The sequence below is a fragment of the Malaya genurostris genome, chromosome 2 (genome assembly GCF_030247185.1).
Source record: "Malaya genurostris strain Urasoe2022 chromosome 2, Malgen_1.1, whole genome shotgun sequence".
Classification (NCBI taxonomy): Eukaryota; Metazoa; Arthropoda; class Insecta; order Diptera; family Culicidae; genus Malaya; species Malaya genurostris.
In genome coordinates, this window is record NC_080571.1 from 17,210,193 (window position 1) to 17,225,622 (window position 15,430).

The 15,430-nt window shown below is 37.3% G+C and overlaps 1 protein-coding gene across 2 annotated transcripts in view; it reads left to right on the plus strand.

The window, feature by feature from the left end:
• Positions 1-15,430, plus strand: part of LOC131430922 (protein tweety-2) — a 209,021-nt gene that overhangs the window by 192,265 nt on the left and 1,326 nt on the right. For both annotated transcript variants that reach the window (XM_058596205.1, XM_058596206.1), the window contains exon 5: positions 4,685-4,927. In XM_058596205.1, coding sequence (XP_058452188.1) covers positions 4,685-4,927 — 243 coding nt within the window. The remainder of the gene's footprint in view (positions 1-4,684; positions 4,928-15,430) is intronic.

Sequence of the window (15,430 nt, forward strand, 5' to 3'; positions counted from 1 at the left end):
CACGTGACGTGTTTAATTTCGACATACCTCACATCACAGATGACATGGTTACAGCTGCCTTACTTCGACTAAAGTTATCGTTTGCTGTCGGTCCGGATGGATTCCCATCTTGTGTGCTAAAACGTTGTTCTGAAGCTCGTTAGCAATACTATTTAATCTCTCGGTTCAGCGAAGTGAGTTTCCCCTGCGTTGGAAGTCATCCCATATGTTTCCGGTCCACAAAAAAGACGACAAGCGAAATGTTGCTAACTATCGAGGAATAACATCATTGTGTGCTTGCTCCAAGCTGTTTGAAATCATCGTGAACGACATTTTGTTTTCCTGTTGGAAAAATTATACAGATTCTCAACAACATGGCTTCTTTCCAAAACGGTCGGTTTCAAAAAATCTCATGCAGTTCACTTCAAACTGTTTACGGAATTTGGAATGCTGATTGCAGATTGATGCGGCTTACATTGATCTTAAGGTGGCATTCGACCGGGTAGATCATGGAATCCTTCTAAAGAAATTGGAGTTACTTGGCGTTTCTACTCGTGCGGTTTGTTGGTTCAGATCCTATTTATCGCAACGCTGTGTGCGAGTTTTAATTGGCTCAGTTATGTCGGATGAGTTTTCGAACCGTTCTGGAGTTCCACAAGGTAGCATACTCGGCCCGCTGCTGTTCTCGATCTACATAAACGATGTGTCTCTGCTTTTGCCACTGGATTGTCGATTATTTTACGCAGACGATACAAAAATTTTCAAAATCATCAAGTGCCGTTCGGACTGCATCGAATTACAAAAAATGCTGAATGTATTCCAAAATTGGTCTTCTAACAACTTTTTGGACTTAATCGTCGAAAAATGCAGGATTATTTCCTTCCACCGTAAAAAAGCTCCAGTTGCTTTCGATTACAAAATCTTAGGACGCTCCCTCGTCCGAACAGGGCACATTAAAGATCTTGGCGTGATTCTGGATCGTGAAGTTACTTTCAAGTTACACTATGACAACATCATTCGTAAAGCAAACCGACAACTGGGCTTCATCTTTAAGATTTCGTCCGAGTTCCGTGATCCGTTATGTTTGAGATCCCTATATTGCTCGCTGGTTCGGTCATTGCTCGAATCTAATGCGATTGTATGGTGCACGTTCCACTCTAATTGGATTGCCAGGATTGAGGCAATTCAACGAAAATTCGTGACACAATTTGAAAAAATCTTGTGATTTTACATCTTATAAGATGCACATAAATGGAGCATTGTATTTCATACAAATTTATATTCAAGAACATGTAAAATTGTGTGATCAGAAAATTACATGTCTTGAATTCGAATGCAGTGAAAAAAAGATCGATAGCAGCAGCGTGACTTGAATCGAGAAACATTAGATCACAAGCACATCGATTACTCGACTGAACCGCAGAGCTCATATTTGTTCATTGAATAATTGATAAACATAAATCCATACAGTGGCACTTGGTAGCCGAATGCAAATTACACTCGGAGCATGTTAAATTCTGTGCGAGTGGAATGTTGCGTCATTTGAAAAATTAAGTAGTTGTGAATTGTATCGTTTGTAGAATTCTGTCACCTGTAAAATTCATAATTTTTTTGTATGGAGATACGCATTGCGGTTTTTACTTTGGTCTGATCCAACGCAGCTACCGTCATACGAGGACCGTTGCCGCTTACTACATCTTGAACCTTTAGAATTGAGAAGAGCAAATGCTCAAGCATCATTTGCTGCGAAACTGCGTATGGGTAGTGTAGAATGACCTGCTTTAATCGAGCGACTAAATTTGTATACTCCTGAGAGGCGTCTTCGACAACGACCTTTTCTGCTACTGGAAACTCGTAACACACTATATGGTCAAAATGAACCATTCAAATTCGTTTGCCTACGATTCAATGAATTTTCCGAATATTTTAATTTCAACGTGTCGTCTAATGTTTTTTATCTTAGATTACTTGATCGTTTTCGTGTTGTCTACCGTAATAATGTACTTTAAGTTTTACTTTTACATTAATTTTTTACTCATTAAGACATACATTGTCAGATGAACTGTAAAATGAACAACAACAACAACTAAATAACAGTCTCATGAATATATATTTCATACTTTTACTAAATAATTTCGGATACTAATTTTGACACCAATTGATTCAGATTGATTCAAGTAGTTCACAAAAGCATGCTTCAGTGTTTATGTCACACAGTCAGCATCATTTTTCCAAACTAGTGCTTGACATTTGCGTTGCCTATTTGTATGAGAAGAGTGATGCTAATCCCTAAACCCTACTTAGTCCACTTAGTGGAATTTTCATAGATCTTTAAAAATCACCATAAAATTTTCGAAATCGAAAAAAAATTTTGATGCCAAAAGTCTTAGAATTGCATAAAACGTCGAGATTTAGTGTCATCTGGAAATTTATGTTTTTTGAAAATATCGACTTTCGATTTCGGAAATTTCATGGTGCTTTTTCAAGATCGAAAATTTTCAAACCTTAACCGCCGGGCAGCACCCCTTACGCATGTCCGATTTAGCTCAAATTTTGCATGAGGACATTTTTCGAGATGCTTAAACTTTTGAACAATAGCGCTTTACGAAATTAAAGGTGATCCCAAAATAAGAGCGGTAAAAATCAACGTGTTTTGTCGGTTACGTCACTTATACCATCATATCTCTGGAACCAAAAGTCACAGCCATTTGATCTTTGAACTTGATCAATGGCCCGACAGTAGCTTTCAAACGAGTCTAAGTTTGTTAAAATTGGTTCAGTTCAGAAAATTGAGCGCGTTAAAATATCTTCGAAAAGTGTACACACACACACCAGCAATTCTAATACCTTTCTATAGAGAAGGCAAAAACGCAAAACTAAAAAAATAATAGTTTATGCAGATTTTCTTAGAAATGCATCAAACATCCAGATCCGATGTAATCTCAGAAAAAAATTATTTTTGAAAAAAATCAACTTTGGAAACCCGTTTAGAAAAGATATCGCAAAATCAATGAATTTTTCTATTCCAAATGTCTTAAAAATGCAGCAAACGTCCAGATCTGGTGTAATCGCAGAAAATTTTTTTTGAATGAAATCGACTTTGGGACTGAGAGATTTTTAGATTTCCGAAATCAATCACTTTTTTTATGTCAAATGTCTTAGAAATGCATGTCACTTCGAATCTGGTGTAATCTAAAAAAAATTGTTTTGAAATTTTCCAAGTGTTCATAATTTGTCCAAATTTCGGGATAACACCATATTTCGACATTTCATGCATTTCGAAGACAGAACAAGACAACAGGATAACTTAGAAAAATCGCGTAACTACCGCAAAACTAAAGAATTTTTTTTTGATTCCACATGCCTTAGAAATCATGAAACGTCCAGATCTGGTGTAATCTCACAGAAACAATTTTTCTTATTAACGATTATGAGTCAGGCATCATTACACCACTAGATGGATTAGAACGGTACAGAAAAAATTTATGAAATTTACACGACATGTAAATCAATAGTAATATTGATTGAAAACCATCATCGATGTCAAACTAAATTGAAATGTTTTGATTTTTCATTGAATTAGGCTACATTTTTAATTACCACTTAGTTTTGCCTTTGAAGTGTGTCGAAAAATAAAGAAACAGAATGATAAAATTGCTCAATAGAAATTCAATATCACTCTTTTGCTTTGCTCGTGCGAACAAACATGCATGCTCGAGGCATTGCACGTGCCATTTTATGTAGTGAAGACATGCATGAAAAGGGGAGTTGATATTAACGATCAACTTCCGTCATTGCGTGAAACGTCAAAAAAGCTGAAATAGTGTTGATTGGATGTATTCTGTTACCTCAAAGGATCCTTCATGTCGAACCTAGGATTATGGCTTCGAAATCTATTTTCTGATCCAATATGAAGAGCGATTTTGGATAAAGTTTTTCTCATCAGACGCATCGTTTGGCAGTAAACGAGTTTGCGTTTTTTCTTGTCGATCCGTTTAAAATTATTATGTTAATTTGACAACTTGAATAAATTCGAATACAAACAACTATAAGCAAAATCCCGTCTAGATCCATATCAGTACGCGACGTCTTCAAATTAGATTTTGACGCTCGCTTCCCAAGTTCCTCTAGAGCGCGTTAGGAACACGCGTATTATCCTTTCTCTTTTTCCCCCGGAAAGTTTATTCATGATTCATGAAAAGTCAAGTAGAGCCTTTGTTTTGCCTAATTATAACAACTATGTTAATTTCCCTCTATGCCGGATCTGCCAGAAGGCGTTCCCAAGAAACTGAAGCCCGCTCTAAAGGCAGTAAAGTTTGGCATATACCCGTGCTTCCTCTCCTTTCTTCCTCCAATCATCTGTATTCGTTTCTCCATTTACTAACGAGTCTCCCGGTAAACTTTTTCTCCCGACCGGTTGGGTTCATTTCTCCGGCGAAGCGACAGGGCGGAGAACCGATCCTGATGAAACGTTCACTTGCGCAGGACACCGTTCCATTCCTTTGGACAATTAAAACTATTTTTAACCCGGAAGCGGAAAAACTTTGACCAAGCCTCTTATGTGCCACTTTTGCATTATTCCTATAATTCTTAAAGCCTCTTAATTAGATGGGGGAGGCTGCTGAGCCTATTTTTTGCTTCCTGTCAACCGGCTGAACTCAATCACACTTTTCTTTATTAATTTTTCTTTCGCGTTTCCTTTCAGACGTACGAATTTTACGAGGAACTACGATGGCCGGCGACCCTAGGATTTCTGACCTTCCTGCTGCTATTGTGCATCATACTGGTGATCGGAGCAACCCGGAGCTCTCGGTGTGCACTGATTTTTTTCAGTGTGTGTGGTCTTCTGGCAGTAACGGTTTGCTGGCTACTTTCCGGCATTTATCTGGCCAGTGCCGTGGCCCTGGGAGATTTCTGCATGAAACCAAACGATTTCATCTGCAGTCAGGTGAGTGTTTCCAAATGTAGTCAACTTTCCGACGAAAGTCTGTTTGTTCTCGGTGAAAGCCTTCGAGTCTTGACTCAACTTTCTCTTTCGTAGTCCAGAGAACCAAACAATTGTACCAACTTCATTATCCAATTAACATTATGCTCCAAGTAATGGGATAATTTTATGTATAACGACTTGATTCTGAGTTTTTCGGCTCCACTGAACCCTTTTTCTTTTCATTAAAGTCACTTTGAAAAACTTTACTACAAAAGCGAGTGGAATCTAACCGGCATGTCATTCTTGTTATCGCGTTCGGAATGGTTGTTTTTCATTACAACGCGCGCGGCCCCTCCCATGTCGTTGTCCAACCCTTCCACACTGGTAGGAAAAAAATAGCAGAACGCCTGGTACTTTGTGTGTTTCCGCGTCAAAAGTCATCAACCTAGCAGTAAACAGCGAGAAAACATGCACGCATTTCTTTTCCTCGAGTGGCATTCGTGAATCAAAACTTTTCTGGTCTTGGTGCAGATAAATAAAAGAATGCGGCAAAGTGCAACAACACGCAAGCGAGGGGAGGACTCAACTGAGGAACTGTAACAAAAATGTTACAGAACCAAGATCAAGTCGGTGCAGAAAAAAAAACAGATGCAACGAATAGTAAATTATTTTGCTTTACTAGCGGAGGGCGCCAGATGGCCTCTGCGGTTTCGAAAGTCGCCGGTCTATTTATCTCCGAACGGCTCCCGTCGTTGAGTTGCGTATTTGCGGCTGCAACGCTGCACAAATAACCCGGCGACTCCATAAAGAAGGATAATATATTAAAGAGTTGATTTTTATGGGAGGACTTAAATAGCCGTAAAAAAATTCATTGGAGAGAACGTTAAGAACTGCTCACAGTTTTAGCATCCGTCGTCAAAAGATCGGTTGAATTTCGTCACATAAATATAATATATAAATAAATATAGCTCATAAATCGAGCTATTTTCATCTTGAGGTAATTAGTGATTAAAAACAAACAACATAAGCATTGGCATTAGCATTGGAAACCGGCTACTTAAATATTGATCAGGTTTAAAATAGCACAATATTATGCAAACAGTATTGATAGATCAGTGGCGTACCGAGGAAAATTTTGCGCCCGGGACAAAATAAGAGATTTGCCGCCCCCATCGTTGGTTATTGAGCAAAAAATACACTCCATCTGAACTCCATCTCCGGAAAGATAAACAGATGAGAAAAAGGACGCCCCCTAAAAACGTTGTCCCCGGGGTGTGTGCCCCCTTCGCCCCCGCCAATGTTATGTCTGATACAATTAGAACAGCCATTTAGTACTGATCAGACTGTAATTGAAACATATCAAGGAACCCTTTTTGCCTTTCTCTATAGAAAGGTATTAGAATTGCTGGAAAAACCGACTTTCGAACGGAGCCTCGGAGACCCATAGTGTTATATACCATTCGACTCAGTTCGACGAGATCGGAAAATGTCTGTGTGTGTGTGTGTGTGTGTGTGTGTGTGTGTGTGTGTGCACTTTTCGAAGATATTTGAACGCGCTCAATTATCTCAGAGATGGCTGAACCGATTTTAACAAACTTGGGCTCGTTTGAAAGCTACTGTCGGGCCATTGATCAAGTTCGAAGATCAAATGGCTGTGACTTTTGGTTCCGGAGATATGTTTGTATAAGTGACGTAACCGACAAAAAGCGTTGTATTTGAACGCGCTCAATTTTCTCAGAGATGGCTGAACCGATTTCAACAAACTTGGGCTCGTTTGAAAGCTACTGTCGGGCCATTGATCAAGTTCGAAGATCAAATGGCTGTGACTTTTGGTTCCGGAGATATGTTTGTATAAGTGACGTAACCGACAAAAAGCGTTGTATTTGAACGCGCTCAATTTTCTCATAGATGGCTGAACCGATTTCAACAAACTTGGGCTCGTTTGAAAGCTACCGTCGGGCCATTGATCAAGTTCGAAGATCAAATGGTTGTGACTTTTGGTTCCAGATATATGATTGTATAAGTGACGTAACCGACAAAAAGCGTTGTATTTGAACGCGCTCAATTTTCTCAGAGATGGCTGAACCGATTTTAACAAACTTGGGCTCGTTTGAAAGCTACTGTCGGGCCATTGATCAAGTTCGAAGATCAAATGGCTGTGACTTTTGGTTCCGGAGATATGATTGTATAAGTGACGTAACCGACAAAAAGCGTTGTATTTGAACGCGCTCAATTTTCTCAGAGATGGCTGAACCGATTTTAACAAACTTGGGCTCGTTTGAAAGCTACTATCGGATCATTGATCAAGTTTGAAGATTAAATGGCTGTGACTTTTGGTTCCGGAGATATGATTGTATAAGTGACGTAACCGACAAAAAGCGTTGTATTTGAACGCGCTCAATTTTCTCAGAGATGGCTGATCTGATTTTAACAAACTTGAGCTCGTTTGAAAGCTACTGTCGTGCCATTGATCAAGTTCGAAGATCAAATGGTTGTGACTTTTGGTTCCAGATATATGATTGTATAAGTGACGTAACCGACAAAACACGTTGATTTTTACCGCTCTTATATATATATAAGGGTGCCAAAATTTTTGGATCACCTCTATTTTCGTTAAGTTCTAGTGCTCAAAAGTTTAAGCACCTCGAAAAAAGCCTTCATGCAAAATTTGACCTAAATCGGACATGCTTAAGGGGTGCTGCCCGGTGGTAAAAGTTTGACAATTTTCGATCTTGAAAAAGCACCATAGGGGGGAGTACATGAAATTTCCAAAATCGAAAATTTTTTTTGATGCCAAAACTCTTAAAACTGCATAAAACATCGGAATTTAGTGTCATCTCAAAAAAAATTTTTTTTGAAAAAATCAACTTTCTGGGACTTAGAAAAATTTTCATATTCATAGTCCCAAAAAGTCGATGTTTTCAAAAAAAAATTTTTTCGAGATAACACTAAATCTCGACGTTTCATGCAATTCTAAGCCTTTTGGCATCAAAAATTTTTTTCCATTTCGAAAATTTCATGTACTCCCCCCTATGGAGATTTTTCAAGATATATGAAAACTTCACTAAGTGGACTAAGAAGGCTTTTTTTAGATTAGCATCACTGTTCTGATACAAATAGGCAACGCAAATGTCAAGCACTAGTTTGGAAAAATGATGCTGACTGTGTGACATAAACACTGAAGCATGCTTTTGTGAACTACTCGAATCAATCTGAATCAATTGGCGTCTAAAATTATTTAATAAATGTATGAAACATATTTTCATGAGACTGTTATGAAAGAAGAGAAAGGCATTATCACACCACTAGGTGGATTAAGAAGGGATTTTGATCGTTACAGTTACTTTTTTATAGAACTGATGATACGAGTATACTACCTTGATCAAAAAGTTCCCGGAATCACCACCATGTGGCGCTCTCAGTTACGCTGTATTGAGTACATCTGCGTTTGTGCGTGTCCTCGGCCGATTTTTCTAATTTCAAACGAAACCCTTATGGTCTTATAGCTTGCTATTGAATATAATCTTTATCCGACTTCCGGTTCCGGAAACACAAAGTAATATGTGCAAATCTATGAGAAAATGCTCACTCAATTTTCTCAAAAATTTCTTAACCGTTTTTCACAAACTAAGATGCAAATAGAATATGTTGAAACTCTTTTCCCGAGAAGTTGATCCAGATCCAACTTCCGGTTCCGGTATTACAGCGCTATAAGAAGAAAATTTTCAATTTCTTGAGTATTTGTTCACAAGTGATGGCGAAAAGCAAAGTCTTGGCATTACATTCCTTTTGTGGAATTTGGGCTTTCTGTTTCAACAGACTTCGCAGACGATTTATAGCGCATATAATCATTGTATGGCTAGAAATACGATCCTACTGACACTAAGAACCCTTCCAGGTCGGGCTCGAACATACCTAGTTGTCGAATGTTCAAGCCCGACCTGGAAGGGTCGTTAAACCAGCGCCCTATGTATTGAATCACCAACCATAGGCCCAATGGCGAAACGAGATGGAATTTTATATAAAAATTACTGGTAAATTCATCTAGTTGGCCGACCTTGTTGGTTAGTGAATATATAAACCTACTTTGGGACTACTAGTCCCCGGTTTCCACTTCCGAAAGCACCGATAATAGTGAAGAACAGCTCCAAAAACGGAATTCACTTCGATTTCACAAATCCTGATTTAAATTAAAGCTCTCATTATCTTAAAAGATACTGTGCACTATCATCCAGATCCGACTGCCGGTTCCGTAATTATATGGCGATGAGTGTCAAAACTTTCAAACCGTCATACAAAATAACGATGCAAAACCGCTACGTACTGGTACGGAAGCAGAAAACTTCATCACCTTTGCTCCGCTTGCAACCTGCTTTGTTCAATTTCGAATAGCGTGCAAGGTTGCCACATTTGAATTTAAATTATTCTGGAGAATCTGTAAATCTGTATCGGAGGATCAAAACTCTGTGTTAAAAATCTGTATGTGAAAATGATAATAAATAAAAGAGCAACGAGATGAGAAAGTCAATAAATCGAATCTGAAAATGCTAATTTTTGTTTAGAGGTAGCGTTCATTGTGATGTAATTGGCAATCATAAATAATGTCCCTCCTTTTTTTCAAGTTTTTCTCAAATAAAAAGTCGCATAGTCTCATAAGTTGCCATTGAATTTCATCCGACATCCAGTCTCGGAATTATTGGGTAAAGTGTGTTTAAAATTGCACACCGCTATTTAAAGCGACGATGCAAAAAAGGGTAAAATTCTACTAGATTTGGCTCAAAATTTTTTTAATTTGTTGGCCATATTAGTTACTTTTTAAACGAACCGACTTCGGCTATGTCGATTCCGGAAGAACCGAAATAGTGGTCAAAAACTCTAAACCGCACCTCACCAAATTTTCTCAGAGATGATTTGATCGATTTTCACGCTGTTGAATTTCATCCGGGTCAGGCAAAGTGTGTTTAAAATTTCAAACCGTCATTTAGTGCGATGTTGTAAAATAAAGAAAAATTCTTATTAACTTGACATAACTGTTCACAATTTGAAAAGGTTATGTTAGTTAATACCCAAAGAAAGTTCCTAATTTTATTAAAGTTTGAAAAAATTTCTTGAAAGAATCTTGCAATGATATTTTTGAAAATATAAGTTATATGAGAAAGGCATCATTACACCACTAGGTGGATTAAAAAAAGTCTTTTATTTCGATTAAAAAAATCGATGTATAGAAATCACGTCTGAAAGACAAAATCAAAATCTCAAGCTAGGTACGGATTCGAGTCCCGTCTCTGTGGTAACCTTTTCGCGGTTTCATTACATACACAGCAAAAAATTAAGAGATTTACAGCTAACGCAAATCTTTATATGACACAATTCATAGAACGTAATCCGTGAAACGACTGAATTTTACCAGAATGGTTTAAATATACGCCCGTATTTCATGCAAACGTGTAACATGTTTCAGCACTTAAAAGTATGTCAGAATGAATTAAATATAAGTTATATTTACTGTAAAATTGAGTTATTTTTGACGCTCATATATGTCGGTCTCAAAAGACGCAAACTTATACGATTATCTCTAGGTGTGTAAATGTATTTGTATGTCATTTTTTAAATCTGTATCCTCGTTAGATAATGATCAAATTGAAAACTTGCTCTGAGATGTGTTTAATCACATATCACGATAGTTAAGGAGCAATTAACAATGCTAGGCAAATAGCAATTTTTGCAATCCGAAAAAGCAGTTTTCTTTGCTGTCGTTCAGCGAAAATTCGAAAGATCAATCATCTTTTTGTAAAAATTAATAAATCTACAAATGGCTTTAAATCTGCAAAATAGAACGACAAGTTAAAAAGTCGGTTTTTTACAGTGATTGCATAGCCTTTCTATATGAGAAAGGCAAAACCACTCTTCCTAATCCAACAAATAATTAATTCGCAAAAGCATACTTGACAACATTCCTAAAATCAAAAGTATACGCAATAATACAATTGAGCTTGACCCTTTGTCACTTTCTGAAAAAATGAGAAGCATCAGCAACTAGATCTTTGAATTTGATCAATGGTGAAATAATAGCTTTCGAACGAGAGTATTGAGCGGAGGGAAAAAATTGCGTTTTGTTGGTTAAGACACTTATGTTATATACTTATATCTCTTAAGGGCTGAGGCCATTGTGTTTTAGGGCGTTTTGGAGGGCTATTTTCACGCTTCAAATCTGATTTTGTCAGAAACGATGACAAATATATAAAAATAAACCCAACTCAGAAAATTGGTTTAGATTATTCTGTGAAAATTTCAGAATGATTCATTGACTTTAGCGGTCGAGAAAGTATTTTTTTCTGAAGGAAGAATTGCATAGCTGAAAACGCCGTCTTTCAACTTGTTCATTGAATACCTCGCCTTCAAAAGCATGGATCAAAAAACTCTCCTGACAATATCTAGATAATTTAATTTAGATGCGATTAGTGCATAAAAACATATATGTTGTCGCTATAAAAATGAAGTGAATGTTATTTTTGTGAAGGTAAGTCGATTTCTATGACGGCGCAATTTTTCTGAGAGAGAAATAAAATCGGCTCAACAAGGCTGCCAAACAAGCGGTAGTTTTTTTTGGATTTTATGTGATGTAGTCAAACTTGTAACCGAAAATATCAAAACTTTCTTGGCCACCCGGCCACATCGAGAGTCATTTTGCACATTTTCGAGAGAGCATGGAGGGAAATGTAATACGCAGAGCGAGCCACGTGGTTATACGCGAACTACTGGCCTCAGCCCTTAAGTCGATCTCGTCGAGATGAGTCAAATGGTATGCAATACTAGGGGTCACCGAAGCACCGATCAATAGTGGGTTTTTTCAACAATTCTATCACCTTTCAATAGAGAAAGGCAAAATATTGTCTACTATCCGTAATTTTATTCCTGAATACCTAAAAACAGCTTTAAAGGGACGTTAGGTAGTGCATAGTGGTAAAATAAGCTAATGTTTAAAACAAATGTTGTTATTGAAACAACAGTGACATTAGAGGATTTTATTATGCAAGCAACCGCTCGAGAACATATGATTTTCAGGCGAGGTACGATAAGATATTTCCCTTGAAAAAGACCATAACCAGTGGTCGAAACGTCGGGCAGTATAAAACAGCCGTTCTTATTTTTCCGGAGATTGTAAGATGAACCTTATGTATTTTTCATCTTTACTTGTGCGTTCACGATTTACCGTATTGATTTTATAATTAACGTCTTACCTTTCGCGAAACTGTCAAGTTAAAATCACAAGCTTTCGATTTATATTGGAATCTTCCGAGAAATTGCAGTAATGGCTTCGTAATAATCAAAAGAGAAAGTAAACAAAGAGAGATTCTCATTTGCAGTTAGGCCCTTTTTGTTGTGGGACTATCGAAATACCTTTGCTAACGATCTGAATTCCGACGCCGGTAGTTCGGTCAAAACTCAAGAGAGAAAAAAACGAATGTCGGGTCGGACCGATCGGCCAAGTGAGAATAGACCTTTGTTCCAGTTTCAGTTCTATTGAAGATCTTCCATATATTATTGAAGCTGCTAAATTTGTTCTTATTAATTGAATGATAAAAATCAACTATTGCGCAAATCCGTTGATATTACAAAGGTAATAACAGAGATAACATATATCGGTATATTGAATACATAGTAAAAAATACTTGATATTAATATTTTAAACAATAAATTGATGAATTTCTCGGCTGCCCAGATCAAACAATATAACCAATTAATAATTTTAATAAATAATTAAAATAATAAAGCGGAAATAATACAGAATCAATACGCGCGTGAAATTTGTTGACCTTTATTTGGTGATTTAAAATGATTTTATAACAACTGTTTAGAATATGTCAATGCAATGAATCAACTATTTTGTCTAAATCCTATTCACTCGTTTATTTTGTATCACGTAATATCATTTATAAAAACCCTTCTTAATCCACCTAGTGGTGTGATAATGCCTTTCTCTTCTTTCATAACAGTCTCATGAATATATATTTCATACTTTTATTAAATAATTTCGGATACTAATTTTGACACCAACTGATTCAGATTGATTCGAGTAGTTCACAAAAGCATGCTTCAGTGTTTATGTCACACAGTCAGCATCATTTTTCCAAACTAGTGCTTGACATTTGCGTTGCCTATTTGTAATAAAGGATGCTAATCTAAAAAAAGCCTTTTAGTCCACTTAGTGGAATTTTCATATATCTTGAAAAATCACCATAGAAATCACGAAATTTTCGAAATCGAAAAAAAAATTTTGATGCCAAAAGGCTTAGAATTGCATGAAACGTCGAGATTTAGTGTCATCTCGAAAAAAAATTTTTTTTGAAAAAGTCGACTTTTTGGGACTTAGAAAAAATATGAAAAAAGTCCCAGAAAGTTGATTTTTTCAAAAAAAAAATTTTTTTAGATGACACTAAATTTCGATGTTTCATGCAGTTTTAAGAGTTTCGGCATCAAAAAATACTCCCCCCCTATGGTGCTTTTTCAAGATCGAAAATTGTCAAATCTTTACCACCGGGCAGCACCCCTTACGTATGTCCGATTTAGGTCAAATTTTGCATGAAGGCTTTTTTCGAGGTGCTTAAACTTTTGAGCACTAGAACTTAACGAAAATAGAGGTGATCCCAAAATTTTGGCACCCATATATATATAAGAGCGGTAAAAATCAACGTGTTTTGTCGGTTACGTCATTTATAACATCATAACACATGGATCAATAAGTCCCGAGACTAAAGCAGAGATGGCGCTCGTAGTAAACCAGTAACCACGTCTTTCTAGAGTACTAACCTTTGCTTGAAACGGGTCAAAATTTTAAGTCGATCCGACCAGAAACAGCTGAGTTATCGAGGTTGGAGTAAAGTCGTTTTGTAGTTTGTTTAAAAAATGGAAAAAACCGAGTTCCGTGTTTTTATGAAACATTGTTTTTTAATGGGTAAAAACACCGTGCAAGCGAAACAATGGATTTAAAAATGTTATCCGGACTCTTGTCCATCAAAAGCAACGATTTGTCGGTGGTTCGCCGAGTTTAAACGTGGTCGTACCGACACAAATAACGCGGAACGCTCGGGTAGACCTGTGGAAGCCGTTACACCGGAAAATGTGAGTGAAGTGACAAAAATTATAATGAAAGATCGTAAAGTGAAGCTCCGTGAGATTGCTGAGATGACACAGATATCATATGGAAGTGTATTTACTATCCTTCATGAAAAATTGAGCATGAAAAAGGTTTTTTCCAAGTGGGTGCCGCGATTCTTTCCGATAGAACAAAAACACCCTGCCACAAGTCGATGAAAACAATGGCGAAATTGAACGAATTGGGCTTTGATCTGCTTCCCCACCCCCCCTACTCGCCAGATTTAGCCCCCAGTGACTACTGGCTCTTTTCTGATCTTAAAAAAATGCTCCAGGGAAAAAGATTTGGCTCAAATGAGGAGGTCATCGCTGAAACTGAAGCTTATTTTGAAGCGAAAGATAAATTTTTTTTTGAACATGGTATTGAAAAATTGGAAAAAACGTTGGAACCATTGTATCACCCTAAAAGGTGATTATGTTGATGAATAAAAAAAAATTCGCAAAAAAAATGTTGTTTCCATCGTTAGTCTCGGGACTTATTGATCCATGTGTTATATCTGGAACCAAAAGTCACAACCATTTGATCTTCAAACTTGATCAATGGTCCGACAGTAGCTTTCAAACGAGCCCAATTTTGTTAAAATCGGTTCAGCCATCTCTGATAAAATTGAGCGCGTTCAAATATCTTCGAAAAGTGCACACACACAGACATTTTCCGATCTCGTCGAACTGAATCGAACGGTATATAACACTATGGGTCTCCGAGGCTCCGTTCGAAAGTCGGTTTTTCCAGCAATTCTAATACCTTTCTATAGAGAAAGGCAAAAATAGGGAAGTTTTTATTCCTTACGCGATAGTATTGCAAATTTTTCTTCAGTTTCCTCGAATAAGAGCTGTGAATCAAGACTTCCCGGGACTTCAATATAGGATATTGTTCAAACGTTCACTCGGGAAGTCAGTGAGTTTAGTGGTGCATCCGAGCATCTTGAAACTGGAACATACTGAGTCGCGCGCGAATAATACCAATACTGACATTTTTACTAACAAATGTCCTTCTCCCGTGACACTCGTGGAGTGCGTATTAGTATATACGGCCTCTAGTAACAACAAGTGTTGGACTAACATCCCTTCCCATTCCTTAGACGATCTACGTTCGGGCCTGGCCGGCGCCGGTACTGATCAATGAATTCTAGGAAGATGTACATTGAAGGATGATCTAGCAGTCCTAGGTCGGATCATTTAAAAACTCTCTGTACAATTTCAGCTAATCCCGATCAGTAACGGAGTAGCAACCAGGGGTGGTCGCTCAAGCTCAATAATCAAATCAAAAATTTGCTATATGTCTATTCCGCTCTTTGCTGTGTTGCAATATTTAAAACTGTGAAAAGTAGAAACAAATATTTCAAAACTATCTTACATTCTTTTTCG